Source organism: Micrasema longulum, unplaced genomic scaffold, assembly GCF_059751315.1.
Source record: "Micrasema longulum isolate JH-2025_06_02 unplaced genomic scaffold, ASM5975131v1 h1tg000948l, whole genome shotgun sequence".
Taxonomy (NCBI): domain Eukaryota; kingdom Metazoa; phylum Arthropoda; class Insecta; order Trichoptera; family Brachycentridae; genus Micrasema; species Micrasema longulum.
In genome coordinates this window covers 53,295-71,616 of record NW_028278139.1, presented here as the reverse complement: position 1 = coordinate 71,616, position 18,322 = coordinate 53,295, and the positions used below count along the sequence as shown (strand labels likewise).

Here is an 18,322-nt window from a genome sequence, read left to right as displayed (position 1 = left end):
TTTCGGTTTTCCTCTATTTCTGCATCCGTCAACATTAGCATCATAAATATTTTTAGCCGTTCTTTCGCTGTCCATTCGCTTTACATGTCTAAACCAACGCAGAGCCCTTTTCTTGATTTTGTCGATAATGCTTATCTCAGCCTTGCATAATGTACGGATCTCAACATTTGTGCATCTATCCTACATAGTTTTACCACACATTTGCCTGAGAGATCGCATTTCGACAGCATTCAGCCCACTTTCATCCCTGTTTTCCAAATCCATACTTCGCTGCTATACATCAAGGTCGCGACCAGGACTCCATAGTGAACTGCTAATTTTGCCTCTTGCGACCAACATTTATTTGCCAAGTAAGTGCACCGTTCACTCTGTTCCCGGCACTTGCCCTCCTTTCAATATCTTTCTCAGTCATACCATCCCTAGTAAACATACTTCCCAGATACACAAATTCCTCTACCTGTTTTAGTATCATTAAAATTGGTCAAATACGTAATTAAATTTTTGTCTGTAATATAATATAAAAAACTAATGTATTCGTGGTTTATCATTTTTCAAAGTCAAAAAAATTCTAACAGTTGTGTTGATTTGATTATTCAGTCTTTTCACAAAGGTGCTATTATCTCAGTTTAACTTGTCTATGGCTGTCATTTAGTCATACTTTCATTTCTTTAAAAAACCATCACATTCAATTTATTTATTCATCATTAAATTGCTTCTCTTGCATAGATTGTAGACCTTTGTTACAAAGCATCATCAGCATACAAAAGAAAGTTGATAGTTAAGTCACCTATTTTTGTTATCCTTCTTAAGCCTTTCAGTTCTTTCATACAGTTATCGATATACGAGTACACGTTGAACAACCATGCTGACATCACACATCCCTGTTTAACTCATTTACGAATGTCAAACCACGATGTGTATGATCTATTTATTCTGACACATGCTGCGCTGTCTTTATGCAGAGAAGCAATAATTATATTTGGACATAGAATTAAGAATAGTCCAGAAGAAGCGTAGAATCATATTTAAATATATGGGACTGTATCCAATAATTCCCCCACTCTGGCTTACTTTCGCCGCGCGTATTCGTGAAGTCGCCGGGTAATGTTGCTTGATGGGAAAAAAAATCATAACACAAATGTAAGGTAAATAAATAAGTAATCTGTTAATTTCTCTAAAATGTTATTGTGCACGCAGAAACATTGATTGACACAACAGAGTAGGTAAGTAAAGGGTCATTATTTGACATAAAATGGATATTTTTATATCATGTTAAATAAATAATATTTTATGTTTTAAAGATAATGTCGTTCAAATGTCCCCCACGGCGTTGTTTAATCCGAGGTCTAATTTTCATTAGTTCTTTTATAAGATGAGCAAAGTAGGGTAAAAAAAATCTACCCTGGCAACACTAACGAAATTTCCATTTTGTTTTTTCGACAATCTGACAAGATAGAAAAAGAATTCAATTTTTAAATAATGCATTTGTTTTATACACATTCATTTACAAATTACATATGAAATGTGATGGTATCCTGTTTCTTTAAGGTCATAGCAGTATTTCTACACTTTGAAAAGACACAACACGACATAGTTGAATTTAAACCAGGAGTTGCGTACTGAGCGACGTCTACAATAAAACTAATTGGTCAAAACGTAAATCACTCATTTATGAGTAGTTGAGTCGCCTTCTGTTTGATGTGCGTATGCGGTTTCTGGACTATTCATAATTCTATGTATTTGGAGGTGCAAGTTATTCAGAATAGAACCATTAGAAATTTGTTTCACCTACCGTACGATACTCTTGTAAGGGAAATGTATTATGAAACAAAAATTATGCCTTTAAGCATGCTTTCCTATTTCGAGATAACTAGCACTATCGTCAATACAATTCAATACATTTTACACTCTAAAATGTAAATCGTATTCCAAATATGCTTCCTTTCCTCTAAAGATATATGCGTTTTAATTGTAATATTTCTTCACTGCTAAACTGACTTTTTTATTGAGTAGAGTAAACAGGCAAAACATAAGGAACTATACTTACTTTTGATCAGGGAATTCATTGTAATGTTCTTTTACAACGTCCAGTAAGTGCTTCCTTTGCAAGATCACATCTATTGCAGCTCCGATGAAGGGAATTCGTGGTTCTATAAATTTGATTCCTTTTCCTTTACGCCCATTATACTTTAATTTCCCAAACGCATATATAAGAAATAAAATCAGGCACAGTCCCATCAACCACACGAACATGATTTCAAATCGATCGGTCTTAATTAGTAACGGAATCTAAAAGATTAAATGTAAACAGATGAACGCAGCTATACAGCGGGCCACAACGCATTTGCACATAGCTTGACTTGTGACCAGAGACTAGTGACTAATACTAAATAAAGAGTTAAGTAGCGGCATAAAAACAGACGCCGGAAAATGAACGAAAATGTCGATAACATGCGGGGGCCGTGGTGCTGCAAAAAAGCGTTAAGTCTAACATATTACAACAACAAACCATCCCGCCGTTTCCAAAATGCTTGTAGACAGGCGTGTTTTTTTTATTACAAAATCAAATTATTATAATAAAGCAGTGAAAAAATTGACAAAAAAAATTACTTGATATTTTTCAAAACAAAAACATCGGAAAGTGTACATTAGAAAAAAGTATTAATTAAAAGCAATTGGTTCATTCGGATAAATCACACCCACATGATAAAAGTTTCAGCTCTTTACTTGACAAAAGTTAACAGATGGAAGAATTGAGAAAATGTGGATGTTTAAACACGGGAAAAATGGTGAATGTTACAGTGTGTAAATAAGCCACTTAAATCAGTCAATGATAGATCATAAGCCCTCTAAATGCCTAGATTTCCATATTCCTTTCGCAAAAATGTTTTACCGCTCTGTTGCAACAAATTTAGATCTAAATAACTCCCTACGGAAGAAATCCAACATTTTGACATACTCAAAACTTTGTTCGCATTAGTTTTAGTTATTATCAGTTCTAAAACTTCGTAATCAGTTCGTATTGAATTTGAATGATCAGATTGGTACCTACATAACAAAACGAAATATGTAGCTTTTAACACATTATTTTACAAAATAAACAGCTTTAATGTTTCGTATTTTTTTGCGTTAAAAAGTTTCGTTTGAAATTATCTTTTATGTAAATGTACCAAAAATACAAAAATTTCTCGAGTGATATTTGACTTAACGCCCTTGTCTCTTAAAACCCATAATATTTTGGTATAGAGTAAACACATCGTTTAATGGAACAGATCAACGAATATAAAACTTTCAACCAGAATTTTTTTATGAAATAAAAGTAATAAAAAAAACATGAATAAATTGTAATATGCCAAAGTTTTAAACACTGAATTATTTTATCGAAATTATTCTTATCGAAAATATACATGATACTGATAAGTTTATCTTATCATTAATATATTGTTATGTAAAATGTCATTAATCATTATTATTTTATTACAATCTGTTGGGTATAATTATACTGTATTTTTAAATTTTATTTATGATGGTAAGATAACTTATGCAGTCCAGGATCAGGTTTCGGTCATACAAAATAAAAAAAACATGTTTTTTCAACAAACGACTTATTTAAAAAAGAAAAAATGTAACTGCACAGATTTTTTGACCCTTTCACAATGTTTTGACTAATTGTATCGAAAGCTGAATTAAAATACTGTTATTTTTCTCATTGACAATTTTGTAATTATATTAATCGTAGCAAAAACTGTGTTAATTTACTTGTATCAGCGTAATTATTCAAACGAAAAAAATCCATTTCCATTACAAAGTTTTATATGAATTTAATAACATCAATTTAGATTATTTCAAATAAATTATTTATTGACAATTCTTGATGGAATTCCATTGTAATGATGTAATAACTTATATTTCCATATAAGTTATTAATTTAAAAAAATACTTATTAGCCCCCTTAGTTACCCTGTACATTGTAATAAAACAATAAATATATTTCATGTAATAGAATATTTTCTTAAAGTACACCGCCGCCAAGACATGTTTCAATAATTTGTCTCACTCTGTTCCATTGCAATATTGCTTATTGTATCTTTTCCAACTTATTTTTAAATGTACCTACACTTAAGATAATATTAAGTTTTATATAAATTACCCTTACACTGTATAATATTCACCAGTCTGAAGATGCCCATTAGACGGTGAAAGCGCTAATTGGTCAAAATAAATAAGAGGAAGTGTACCAAGTATTTTTAAAAATTAATAACTTATATGGAAATATAAGTTATTACATCATCAATCTAGATTGTTTTATCATTATTTTGAAAAATCAATTTACTCCATTGCCCTTCATACGAGTCATTGAAATATTAATTTTCTGACTGTGAAATATCACCTACTGCGAACACCAAAAAAATGTGAAATAAAAAAAAGGTTGTATTTTAAAAATCAGTATGGATGTTATGAAGAAATGATTTAACACAACTTTTAATATCAAATTGTTAAAACATATGTCTCAACGAAAACGCGACATGTTTGACCTTGGCAATTGTGACGTCGAAATTCGTGACGATGTTCTATTTAAATTTAAACCGTCACAAAGTTCGAAATTTAACCGAACCGTGACTATTGGGGGCGTAGCCAATGCAATGAACCATTTTTACAGGAATTCAAAATTACCCATTAAGACCCTTGTTAATTCAAAACAGTAAAAAAATAATGGTGGAATCTCTCTTTTATGCAATTAGCACCAATTTTTCTAATGTTATTAACTATTAATAGTGACCGACTATAATTTAGGTTTCAGTTTTGGCCAGATTCGGCCAGCAAAGTGTTTCGGCCTCAGTTTTGATATCGGCCAAAGGTTGATCGGACTCTGGCACAGCCGAAACCTGTGGTCGGGATGTGTCGGATTAGGTTCGGCTGTACTCTAGCTCATATATTTATATTAATATTTTTAAAAGTGGCACAATTAGAGAGATTGCTGTCCATACAAATAAACTGTTATTGTATTGCCGTTGTTTAGCATGCTACATTAGAACTAGACTGATTTTGTGATTTTTTTACTATACTCAATAGTTCTGAAATCTTTCATATTTTTGTAATTCCTTCATTGTCAATAAGTTAACATTCCTTATTTTAAAAAACTGTTGTACTTATTTTAATGAACTCGTAAGATTTAGCAAAAAATGCCCTATTTTGGGTGTTTTGGAGTAATATGTAACTCAATTAATGAAAAGTAAAACCATAGCCAAAATTAAGTTTCGGTTTCGGGTAAAAATCTTGTTTTGATCGGCCACTAACTATTAATGAAACTTTGCAATGTAAAACCACCCTTAATACAAATATTCTAAATAGATCCAACCAGGATCCGAACCCATGACCTCAAATTTGGTAAACGAACGCACCAACAAGTCGAAATGGTTCCGTTTTGATTTTCATTTTCAGGATTTGCAAAGCCATCTGGTTAAAAACACTCGTTAGGATTCTGGTTCTATACCACACAGAGCGATCTTTTATTCATTTTTTTTTTTACTTTTAAGGCCAAATAGATATTTTACGGATGCCTTCCGAGAGGCTTAATCACGGTTGCCTATATAAAGGGCAAATTCTCGAGATCCTGAGCGGTAGGTTGGCAGTTCACGTCGGAGCTACGGGACGCGGACCTGAATTGTGAGGACACGCGGGAGATAGCTGCAGACTGAGTTTCCTAGATAGATTTCATGGATACCATAATATGCTCTACCCAAGGAGCGAACATGGATTCAATAAAATATTTTACACAATCATGCCATTATTTGTGTGGATAGAAAAAGGTTTTTTTTTTATTTCTGCAACTTTCTTGACTCAAAAACGTCTATTCTGGACTAGGTACACTTTTATTTATCAGGCACGATGTTACCAAAATTTATTCGACAAATCGAAAGTAGGATGTTACTTATTTCATCACAGTGTATTATATATCTACTAGCCTTCATCGCTTCTCTGCTAGCTGTAAGCTACCAATAATAATATTCGAGAATTTTATGGCTGACTAAATTAGCTTAACATCATTTCGACCAAATCGCTGACGTAAGTTTGGCTGGACATTTTAAGGTCATATTATTCGAGCATAATTTTAATAATAAATTTTTAACATAATGTTGATTGCAAATTGGAAATCTGACAAATGTCATTTTTTCCAAATAACCATTAAAATCAAAGTTTAATTTTTGTAATTCAAGTCACAAAACCTTTTAATAGAAAATAAAAAAACCAAATAATTAAAATATAAAAAAAATGTATTTGTATATAAATTACCTTAAATCAATACAATTACTCAATGAGATAACGGAATAAACAGACAAGAGGAAAAGAGGAGAGATTAAGGTAGAGAAAGGAAATGTTTCTTCAGACGTGATATAAACAGAGATACTGTAGTAACATCTCTGATAGTAGATGGGAGATGATTCCACAATCGAGCCGCATGGACACTATTTAAGTTAGAAAAGAAAGAGGAATTAGGGATGGGTTTAAGATGGTGCTTTGAGAATTAAAACGAGGAGGTTAACCATGAATTGATTAGGGTTGAAATTTTTCGGAGGAATTTAGGAGCGTTAGGACTATAAAGTATAGTAAACAGAAGTGAGAGAGAGTGATGATCTCTCTGCTTGAGCCATCTCAGTTCCCTACGATAATCAGAAATGTGGTAATATTTCCACAGACCAAAAATATACCTCATGCATGTATTTTAAAGTCGTTCAAGTTTATCGAGTTGCTCACAGCATCAGTCATGGAAATATCAACGTAATCCAGAATGGGGCGTGGAAGGGATGTATTTAATGAAGCAAATATCATGATTGATAGATCAAAAAAAAAATCTGGGATGTTGTAACCTGTGGTATTGTCGTACTGTCCAACGAATATTTTTATTTTTATTTTGAAGAAATTATACAAAAAACCCTTTACGGATTATTAAAAAGTTTATCGACTTGTTAATTACATGTACTAACATAAATGTTACACGCGCTATTTTTTTAATTTATTGAATGCTGTTTTGCTTCGAAGGCAAAAACTGACATTTATAAATTTTTCATTTCCTCGGGCAAAGAGTATAGGATTTTGGTGTGGTGGAGATCCTGCCGAAGTTTATGGAGAAAAAATGAGGTTGGCATTCAAATGTGTATTTATTGCATGGCATATATACGGAGCTGAAGCACGAGCGTAGTGGTGACGATGTGTTGAACTGACTGCACTTGGACTGCGTGCTGGAACTAAATGACTGCGTTGAGCTTACTTGGTTGAGCTGACTGGGCGTTACCACGCCCTATAGTCTCTTTATTGGCCACGTTCCTTTGTTCTTGATGTCTCCATGGCGTGAATGTACTGCAGAACGTTGCTCTTATGTAGACGGATGTTTGATGTGTAATACTGTTAGTCTTGCAGAAAATAATGTATTGTATTCAATATAAAATTACGACTTGCATCATTAGTCGTTGCTTTATATTTCAGGTAAAATAATGTTACATCTGTATGTCATCGATCAATAGACTATAACTCTCAAAAGCGTAACTCCCTGATTAATGAATCTTTTTGTCCTTGGATTGTTTCCAGTCGATTACAAGATCGGCTGGAAACAAGTGAATGTGAATGTCTACTAATATTTTTTGTCATATTTATTCGAATTCCGCGTCTGAAAGTTAATTCAATATTAATTTTAAAATTTGTTTGAGCGTCTCTAATAAGTGAAATTTGTGTATATTCAATCGTTTTATCTTTTAACATACTTCAACTGTTGTAGTTAAGTTAAGTCGTATGACAGATATGAAATTTTGTTTTGCGAGCGTTTTAATCTATTTATATATCCTTGACTTCCTGTACCCATAATGGAATCATACAACATAGTTTAGATTTAACGTTAGATTCGTAAATCTTTTTTTTATTTTTTAAAAAGAAACATTTTTTTTCATTTCTTAATTATTTTATTGTACACTTGGAAACATTGATTGACACAACATTGAGAAGATAAGTTATGGATCATTTAATAATAATAATTGAAATTTAAACTTGAAAAATAAAACAAATTTTATTTTACATAAAGCGTATATTTTGATGTCATTTAAATAATATTTGACGCCATCATGTTTTTTTTTGCACAACAATAGGTAAGGAGACCCAATGACATCTGTAAATTACAGCACAGAACACCAAGGATTGAGAAAAATCACACATTGATTTTTGTGTTCTAACCGGGAATTGAACCCGGAACCTTCCGTACATAAGTCAAGTGTCTTAACCACCACGGTCAAAGGTCCACCACGGCGTTGTTTAATCCGAGAGGTCAAATTTTTGTTAGTTCTCTCATTGGATGAGCAAAGTAGCGTAAAAAAATTGACTACCCTGGCAACACTAACAAAATGTCCATTTCGTTTTCTTTGAAAATCTGACAGGTGGCAGAATAATTAAATTCTTAAGTTATATGATTTACGAATTTGCTACTTACACAAAAAATATGATCCCATCCTATTTCTTTTTGATTCCAGCAGTATTTCTGCATTTTAAAACGACACAACACGGCATATCGAAAGTTGCGTACTAAGCGACGTCTACAAAAGAAATAATGGTCAAACGGTTAAGGGTTACAATTAAAGCATCATAACTTAAGGTTTCGAAAGTAGGTATAAACTATTTTGCATTTTATTTTTTTTATAGTCAAACCTCTTACCAAGTTCTCTCCCATACCCTTTTTTAGTAAAAAAAAAGTTTTAAATTACATTTTTTTTACTTACGCACCCACACACACGCACCCTGACCCATTTATTCAAAAACATTCACATACACACACACAAATACAAACGTCGCACACATACAATTTTGTCAACTCTTTTCTTATGTATTATGTATTATTAGATTAACAGTAGATTTTTTTAATTGGCTCTAGTATTGTCAATATATTTCTACTTGTTTTTTTATGAAATAGCTGAAAAAAGCCCGAATTTATAAAATAAATAAATAAATAAAACTTTAAACCACTAATTTATGAGTAGTTTAGTCGCCTTCAGTTTGATGCGCGTATGCGATTTCTGGACTATTCCTAATTCTATAGTTCTGGGTCTGTCACACACAGAACAATATTTTATACCTGCCTGGATATGGACTCATTTTTGTACCTCACAGACAAACGGATGCAAATCCAAACGATAAATGTTCAACAAGAGTCTAAAGAATCTGCTTTTTCAAAGTGATTTCTGATTATTTACGGAATTATTTTTGTATTCTCAGTATCTAAATACATTGGTTTTTTCATTATAAGACTTACATTTCTTTCAAATCAATGGACATGATCATAAACTAAATACGAAAATCGAAATGTCATTTCATCAAATTCTGGATTTGCATCCGTCTGCCTCTGAGGCACAAATCTATATACGGTCGAATAAATCAAAGAAACACATGCCACTTATCTGAGTGATGGAAAACATGTTAAAATTAAATGCATTTAATTAAAATCATATAAAAATCGTGATTTAAAAATTAATTAAATACTAAGGTTAGCTTTACAATCACAGTTATTAGTAATTCATAATATTGTATTAATTATACAGTGCATCGATTTTATACTTCGTTATTAGATAATATATAATAAAATATTATTTTTTGCAAGTTCGATCATTTTTCTCTCAATTCTAATCCAACCCACACACCCTTTTCAGTGTTCATGAAAAATGTGTTTTTGGCAATTTTCAGGGGGATTTGTGTTTTAGCCGTTACGACGATGTCGAAGTTGGTTAACATGTTAAACACAACCGCTTTGACGACCATTAAGGCAAACCTGGAACCTGAAACAGAATAAAAAAGGAATATATATTGTATTTATATTGAATTAATTCCCAAAATTTTAAATATTGGATAATTTCTAATTTAAATCCAATGTACAGTTCGCGTACAAACTAGTAAGAAGTGTCATTTTGATAGAGGACTCTGAATATTACTATTAATTTGTGATCTCAAGCGTAATTGCTTGCGGCACCGTCTTAAAAATAATTGTGGTAAAGCGGGAATCAAACCTCGGACTTCCTAATCTAGGGTCATTGATACTATTGCGGAACCACAACCTTTTACAAATATAAAGCATTGCTAGCTTAGCAATATGATACTATGCTAAAAAATCTCTCTACCAACGGTGCTCTTATGTCGTGTAACATTAAGCAAAAGACGAAATATTTTGAAATTCGGGTATTTAAAAACAAAACTTTAACATATTGAAAAATACACAGGGGTTCAAACTGTAAGTAGGGTCGCAGTGAGTCACATATTGCTGGAGGGTGTGATTCAATAAAATGCTGCGAACGCCCAGTTACATTCCACCGGCGACACTACTGACTAGTCCGACTCGTTAGCGTCCACGTCGCGAACCCTGGGCAATGGGATCACACTAATAACTGTGTGATCCCAGCAGATAAGGAGACGATAAAAGGCGAGTTTCTCGCGCCTCCAAACCAGAATCGACCAGGTAAAAAAAGAAGGTAGAAAAATCCACCAGAGAAGGCAACGGGAAACCACTCTGGTAATTTTTATCCCAGGAATCACTACAGCGAGTACATCAGTAAGCAGTCGTCCTGGCTGCGGAATATAAAAGTAGCGCAATACAGAAATGCTTTCGATGCAGTGATCGCCAACGTCGGAAGGACCCGACAAGACACCGAAAGAAAAAGAAGATTAATACACTGTTCAATAATTTATAAAAATATTTATATAATTGAGGCCTGTCAGAGCAAAATACGACTTCATCATTTTGATCCTGAGACTTCAATAATAGTTTAACGTGCTGTGTGATAACTTAACAAAAATGTGATATTTTTTTATAATGAGTACCTTTTTACTTATACTTCTGACCATACAATATTAATAACTTTTTTTAAAATCAAAAACATACAAAAATTTTAATACAAATTATCAACTCCTACTAAACTGCATAAAATGCAGATCGTCAGCAGGTGCTTATAGTTAAATTCTAACATATGTACATAATCTTATCTCTTAAATTCCATAACATAATAAAAACTCTTATTACCATGGAAAAAAAGAAATATGTATTCCCATGTGCAGAGAAAATATGTTAGACGTAGAAAAATAAAAATTTGTCCAAATAAAAATAATATAAAAACCACATTCCAAAGCCAGATTTTCCGCATACGTCTTTCTTCTGAGCCTGATTAGTTTTTTTGTTATTTTTATATTTAATGAGAGCATATTATACATTTTTGGTAAATTGTACTCTAGTGTTCTGTTCCCGTATTTATTATCGAATTTAGGGAGAGCTAGTCCATCTACACTAGTGAACCGAGTGTTATATACATGCTCGAATTTATTTCTATATTCAGATAGAGACGCATTCTGAGAAACCAACTAGGACCATAATAAAGCTCCAACGGATAAAATGTTTATAGATTTATACAATAAAAATATTGGAATATCGTGTCGCTGAATTTGATTGTTTAATTTTGTAAGTTCCAAACAAGGTTTATGTTTTTATTTCTGGAGAAAGTCCATGAGCTTATAGCGCATCTTATGGTTGATTCTGAAAGTAATAAATAAATTATTCTTAAAGTTCTATCATGGACATAATAATCAAATAATAAATTTATTGCAGCTGTAGGAATAGGTTCATTATGCAGAAATATAAAACAAAAAAAAAACTAATGCACAAGACATTTCATCTTAGCTCAGCCTCCACAATGCATTAAGCACATTTAAGTTTTTAAATAAAGAATAGATTAAAAAAATATATCAACCTATGCAATTTCGTGGACCGATTCCAAAAGGGAAGTAGGATGATGGATGTATGGAAGGTTTATTTTCTTCTGAAAACCTTTCCGGGTCGAACTTTAGTGGGTTGGGAAAATACCTCTCGTCTCTGTGGATGCTGAATATTGGAAACCAAATTGATTCATTTTTTCGAACCTGAAAACAAAACCAACGGAAGTATGATTAATTTGTAATAATCAGACAATTTGTGTATTAATAATACTAATATTTGATAATATTATTTTATATTTCAAAATTAGACTTGTTACCACGATTCACAGGTGTTATGCAGGGATGAAACATTACAATATAGGCTATATAAATAGGCTATAGCCTAGCACATTACTATTTATCGTTAGAACCCTAACTTCCCTTAATTTTATTATTATTGGTTCCTTTTTCTCTCTCCTTTCAAACTTACTACCTGATTCCACATTCCTCATCCAATAATGTGTAATGTACTTTTGATGATGTAATAACTTATATTTACATATATATTATAAATTTAAAAAATACTTGGTACACTTCCTCTTATTTAATTTGACCAATTAGCGCTTTCACCTTCTAATGGGCATCTTCAGACTGGTGAATATTATATAGTGTTAGGATAATGTATATAAACCTAAATATTATCTTAAGTATAGGTACATTTAAAAATAAGTTGAAAAATATACAATACGCAATATTTTAATGGAACAGAGTGAGACAAATTATTGAAACATGTGTTGGCGGTGTACTTTAAGAGAATATTCTATTATATGAAAAATAGTCAGCACTTTTTACTGTACTACTTTTTTTGCCTGTCAAAGTTGACGTGATATGACGTGACGATACTTGCTTTCTCCGCTGGTGAATCCCATGGATTTGTATGGAGTATTATCTCAATATATTATATCTCAATGAGTCAGTGCGGGATTTGGTTCCATGGAGTTGGGATTTGTGTACCAATAAATGTAAATGAAAATATTTTGTGAGATGATTAATAAATACAAAATTAAGCAATTAAATATTTAAAGTGATATCTTAAAAAATAAACTTAATATTTATTTCTAAAAAATAAACAAGGTTTTTTTATTAAACGCTCATATACGAGTATTACGTTCCTACCTCGTAACTTGGAAATGTTTCTGAAGAAGGGGGAAGAGTGTAGTTTTTGCAGGCAACTCTATCTATTAATGCCAATGACGGCCACAGTCTTAACGATTCTGAAAAAAAAGCGACTTATGATTTTTTTTATTACAATTTAAATAATTTAGAATATAATCATACTGATAAATACATTGTCAGTTCCGAACACAGTTGACTTCCATTTTCTCGTTTAGGCTTTTTTCTGAAGTCCTTTTGAAGGCTTTTTATGTGAGTTGATTACGCCACATTGAATCTACGTGCACACATTGTATATATTATATATATAGCACATTTGCTACGATGAGGCGTTTGGATTTGTTTACTACCTACGGGACCCTGGTTAAGATGTTGCATTTTTCCTACCGTGGGTACCTATATTGTTCCGGCGCCAGAATAATAACTGAACCGACCGTGTGTACATGTGATTTCTCATTTTGTCGTTTTTGATCGCAAAAAGATATTTTGCGATCAAAAACGATTAAATCCAATGTGTTGTGTAATTCGTCAAGTGCCCCTCCTTCCTGATAATAAGATCGGATCTGATCCTTACTGCCACGCGACAGAAGTACCAGCAATATAAGTGCCAGAACCCAGTAAAAGGTAGGAATTGCAATCATTGTATTTAGGGTTCTGTAGCAAAGTGAATGAAGGATAACGTATCTCGCGAACCAGCAATTTCGAGCGCGCATCTGCTAAAGGGTTTGAATTTATTATCAGTCAGGTTTAAGGCGTAGCCGGGTAATTTGTTGTAAAAGCGTACACAGTGCCCGACAAACGACGTGCTTACCTTACTTAGTTTTTATTTTGGAAGAACTAATTTTTATTTGTTTCCATTATTATAATTATGTCTACTATTTTTAGGAAACAGAGATATATTTTTACGCACATACAAAATGTTTTCATAAATTTGATTTATCTTTACACGTAAAGCCCGATGGTCAAAAAAATAACACGGTTGGCGAAGTGGCTCAACCCAGGAAAAGGTCGATTTTTAGGCCTGCTTTGTGGTGTTTTTTTTTTATTTGAAAAAATATAGAAATGTTATTTCATAAGTTTTTTTGTGAGATTTCTCATGTTTTTTCAAATTATAATTAAACATATCGAAGCGAACCAAATAATTTACAAACTTGCGTATCGTATTTTTCCTGTCGGAATATCATCTTATCGCCCGTCACGTCGGCCACACTCCATGCCACTCATTGGACAATAAATTCGTATAACCTAAGTATCACGTTATCACGATTTGGTGTCCAGTCAGGATCTACGCGGTTAAATACTTTGTCTAAGTCAAAAAGAAAAATCACTTGTTTTCTCACCTGAAACGACCATGTCAAGGTACTTCAACTTGGGCAAATCTTGATATGTGAGGACGCCTCCGGTTTCAGGTTTGAAGTTATCTATTTCTTCCTGCAGCCTTTTTTGTATATCGGGATTCCTGGCTAGTTCATATGTTAAGAAGGCAAGCGTATTTGATGTTGTGTCCACTCCACCAAGCAAAAACACCACCGCTTGAGCAACCAAGTCGGCGTCGGTCCATTCTTAAAAAAAAAAATAGTTTCATAAAGAGATCCAGCTACGTGGTAGAAAATTCACCAGCAAGATGAGGATGCATAGATCAAAGTGATATGGTTTAAATATACCATTCTTGTCATACCAAAAAGGTGATGAGGCTCCACCATGCAACTAAATAATCATCACAATTATTTCCCTATCCACACCCTGTGATGGATTGGGCACTGCATTTGCACTAAAGTTTCAGCGTATCTAGAATTTTTTTGTTACATGGAAGGAAAGATGATTAGTCTTATGCTTTAGGTTCCGACCCATGGTCAGTGAAGTATTGCAGTGTAGATCTACCTTTGAAATAAACATTTTGCCTTCAACCCTTGCGAAGATTCGAACCCCAAAATCGAAAGCATAGCAAGCAAACACACCAATCACTTAAAAACGCGGCGTACTTATCCCCATTTGATTTCTTTTTTGAGAATTTCACTTGAGAATACCCATTAAGACTAAAATATCTTTGATGTTAATTAAAAAGATGTGGCTGATTTAGAACCGACAAAAACTTTTTAAACATTACTGTGATTATTTTCAATGTTCTCATTTACAATTCCATTTGCATCTTTTAAAACTTTATTCTTACTTAAATAACACTTAATAAATAATAACACTTACTTCTTTCCACTTTTCTAGTCCCAATGTTAGATTCTTCCACAGTGGCAAATCCAGCATCTTCTTCCGCTAGAGATTCGTGTTTTAAGGAACCTTTCTTGGCTTCCATCAGAAGATGGATCATGTCATGGCGGACTATTCCGTGCTTCTCCCTCTTCGACATTGTTCCCAGGACTAGATCAGAGAAGTATGTTGTCACTTCAGTACGCATTATTGGTATATTCATCATCTTAAACAAAAAAGCATCATTATATTTACAATGTATTCGAACATGCATGATTTTAAATTTATGAAATACAAAATTTTCCAAAAAACTTAGTATGGCTGTTCATAAAAAAACTAGTTATATATATTTTTTTCATGGTTTTGACGAAATCTGTAGGTGAAACATTATACGTGAATTTTCTTTTTCAACCTTTTTTTACTTTCGGGCATTCCCCAGGGATCGAATTTAGGGCTAAGAATAAAATTTATTTCTGTGATGTTGAAAGATCTTAAAAGATAAAATATATAAAAACATACAAGCATAATTGGTTGACAACAAAAACAAAAGCAAACATAAATAATCTCCTTACTTTTAGTAGTTTTGGAAAGAAAGAATAACCAAAGAACTTAAGAAGTTGTGTTCCACTAAAGTCGGAAGCATTTTTACTCATTTTGTAGAATTCACAATCAGAATTTTCTAGAGAATCAACTTTCAATCCAAATACAGCTGTTGCCATGACATCGTTTGTGTAGTGTGAAAACATATTCTTTGCTTCGATTTCAACCATTGGATTTTCTGGAAATAAAAAATTCTATTCCAATAATTTCACGGTATTTTGTTGGAACATTAAATAACAATAAATAAATCAAATAAATAACACTATCAAAAAGACATTGATTTGGTAACCTGCGTTAATTTGTGAAGAATAGTGATTTGCCATCTGTCGAGAGCATTCTTCGACAAAACCAAACATCTTTTTCATTTTGGAGCCAGTAAACGCAGGACTTATTGTTGGTCTCATGTCTTGCCACTTCTCACCTAGAAAGAATTACTTTAAATGAATAACATTGAGTTGAGAAAAAAATATAAATGGTACAATGCAGCACATCAGTATTTAAATGAATACAATATAAATATACTAATTTATAATGAGCTTATTTGCTTTTATGCGGATGACGCACATTACTTTGCAATATTTTTGAAAATGAAATTAACATCTATGGTTTCATTAGAACCTTAATCATTCTTTTTTACCTAATCACTCTTCGTGTCTTATAATTTGCAAATTGATGTATAAAAACTCTGTTCGTTAAAAAATGACCACCTTTCAAATTCAATAACATTCTTCCATAGATAGGATCCGTATCTTCGTCAACTAAAAACTTGTGTGAGTTAAATGTATCAAACTCCTTGATTCCAAGTTGTTTGATTAAATCCAAATCTTTTATAACAATCAGCGGCTTAGGTCCTTCGAAAATTCCAAAATATCTATAAATGAAATACTTTTATTAAATGAAAATGGAATTAACGACGAAAATCGTAAATCTGCAAAGTTAGACAAATTAAATAAGTTACTTATACTAAGTCTTATAATAATTTTAAACAAGAAACCATTTTCTTGTCAAAGGAGGTAAAAATGAATTCAAAGAAAACAGTCATTTAGATGCTCATTAACTGAAACAAGTTATGACAAAAATAGAAAGATGGAGAAATATTTTTTTCCACAAAACATCATCCCAATTTTGAGTCTTAAAATATGTTATCGTCCGCAATTAATTACGGTCAATTTTGAGACTTATCATCGACTTAAAACATCGCTAAATAGATTAAAATAATTTTAAAACTTAGTATTTTGTATTACACAAAAACATTTAGTATTTTTGTAGGCAATGGATGGGCTAGTTATTAGTAATGAAACAGATCGTGGTTGGGTCGGATACCGGATATCCGACAAGACCCCAAGCCGGATAGCCAGATATCTAGCTTATTGTCTAATAAACAATAAAAATATCAATATATTTGAATTTCTTTCTTAGTTAAAAATAAAAAGAAAAATGTCCGTGAAACAAAAAAATATTTTTAAGGCTCATTTATCGATCAATAAAGTGCATATACTGATATGCACTTTATTGATCATTAAATCAATAAACTTGAAAAACCGAATACTGATTCGGTTTTTCAAGTTTATTAATTTAATAAACATAATGGTTTTGGGTAGTTTCACCTCTTATTAATTACATATTTTTAATAAAAAACTACCATATATTTAAAAAAAACATTTTATTTCCTGTACGGATGTACCTGTACTGAGCACTGACTGGCGTTTTTATGAAAAAAAGTTGTTTTCTCAAATATCGAAGCTTACTTCAATTTTTCCAAACACAATTGACATCAATAAATCAATTTAGTGGAATTGATTTCATGAATTTCTCACAGGAAAATTGATATTTGGTATCCGCCGGATATTGATCTACTATCCGGTATTGAGCCGGATATTCGGCCGGAAAAGCCGGATACCGGATAGTTATCGGATATATGTTTTATTTAAAAAAATATTCATTCATCTTTCTGTTTTTGTCAGAAGTCGTTCATATTTACTCTAATAAAGAATAAAAACAAAGCAAGTGTTTCAAATACACAGTTGAAACTTGGTTATGTATATAAATTATTTGAATAATTAAGGTTTTTACTTTTCATCGGGGAATTTGTCGTACACTCTTTTTAACAAATCGGTTACGTGTTCGGTTTGAAGAATGCAAGAGATTCCTTCTCCAAAGAATGGAAATGGTGGCTTGACATGTTGAATTCCTTTCCGCGTAAAATGCTGATTTAGCCATTTTCCATAGGCGAATATCGCTGCTAAAATACCAACCAGCAATAATCCTACTTCCACAGACCAAAACGCCATAGTAAATTCCTATAAAAGTATGAACAGGAGAAATTAAATCATTCGACATCAGCTTGTCCTTACTTGTTAATATTAACAATATTTTTAATTTATCCTAATTTTTGTAGACAAGGTCTGGATTCAACTCCCTGGGGAGCTGTTAATATTGCCATATTAAAACTAAGATAAAGATCATTTTAGAGAAGGTGATGTAGAAGTCTTGGCATCAACAGGGCTTATGACCTGTCATTAGCTAGTTTAAGTTGCCACTTTACACACTGTGTAACATTCACCATTCTGTCCCTATTTGAACTTCTAAATTCCTCAACATCAACAGATGAAATAATCGAAGTAATGATTAACAG

The 18,322-nt window shown here is 32.3% G+C and overlaps 1 protein-coding gene across 1 annotated transcript in view; it reads right to left on the bottom strand.

Moving 5' to 3' along the window:
• Positions 1–18,322, bottom strand: part of LOC148277964 (uncharacterized) — an 84,160-nt gene that overhangs the window by 15,243 nt on the left and 50,595 nt on the right. Inside the window, exons 19-28 of the mRNA XM_088232108.1 lie at positions 17,761–17,987; positions 16,395–16,558; positions 15,977–16,108; positions 15,660–15,865; positions 15,088–15,313; positions 14,226–14,447; positions 12,889–12,986; positions 11,769–11,937; positions 9,646–9,812; positions 2,048–2,289 (exon numbers count right to left, since the gene is read on the bottom strand). Of these exons, the coding sequence (XP_088088234.1) occupies positions 2,048–2,289; positions 9,646–9,812; positions 11,769–11,937; positions 12,889–12,986; positions 14,226–14,447; positions 15,088–15,313; positions 15,660–15,865; positions 15,977–16,108; positions 16,395–16,558; positions 17,761–17,987 (1,853 nt within the window). The remainder of the gene's footprint in view (positions 1–2,047; positions 2,290–9,645; positions 9,813–11,768; positions 11,938–12,888; positions 12,987–14,225; positions 14,448–15,087; positions 15,314–15,659; positions 15,866–15,976; positions 16,109–16,394; positions 16,559–17,760; positions 17,988–18,322) is intronic.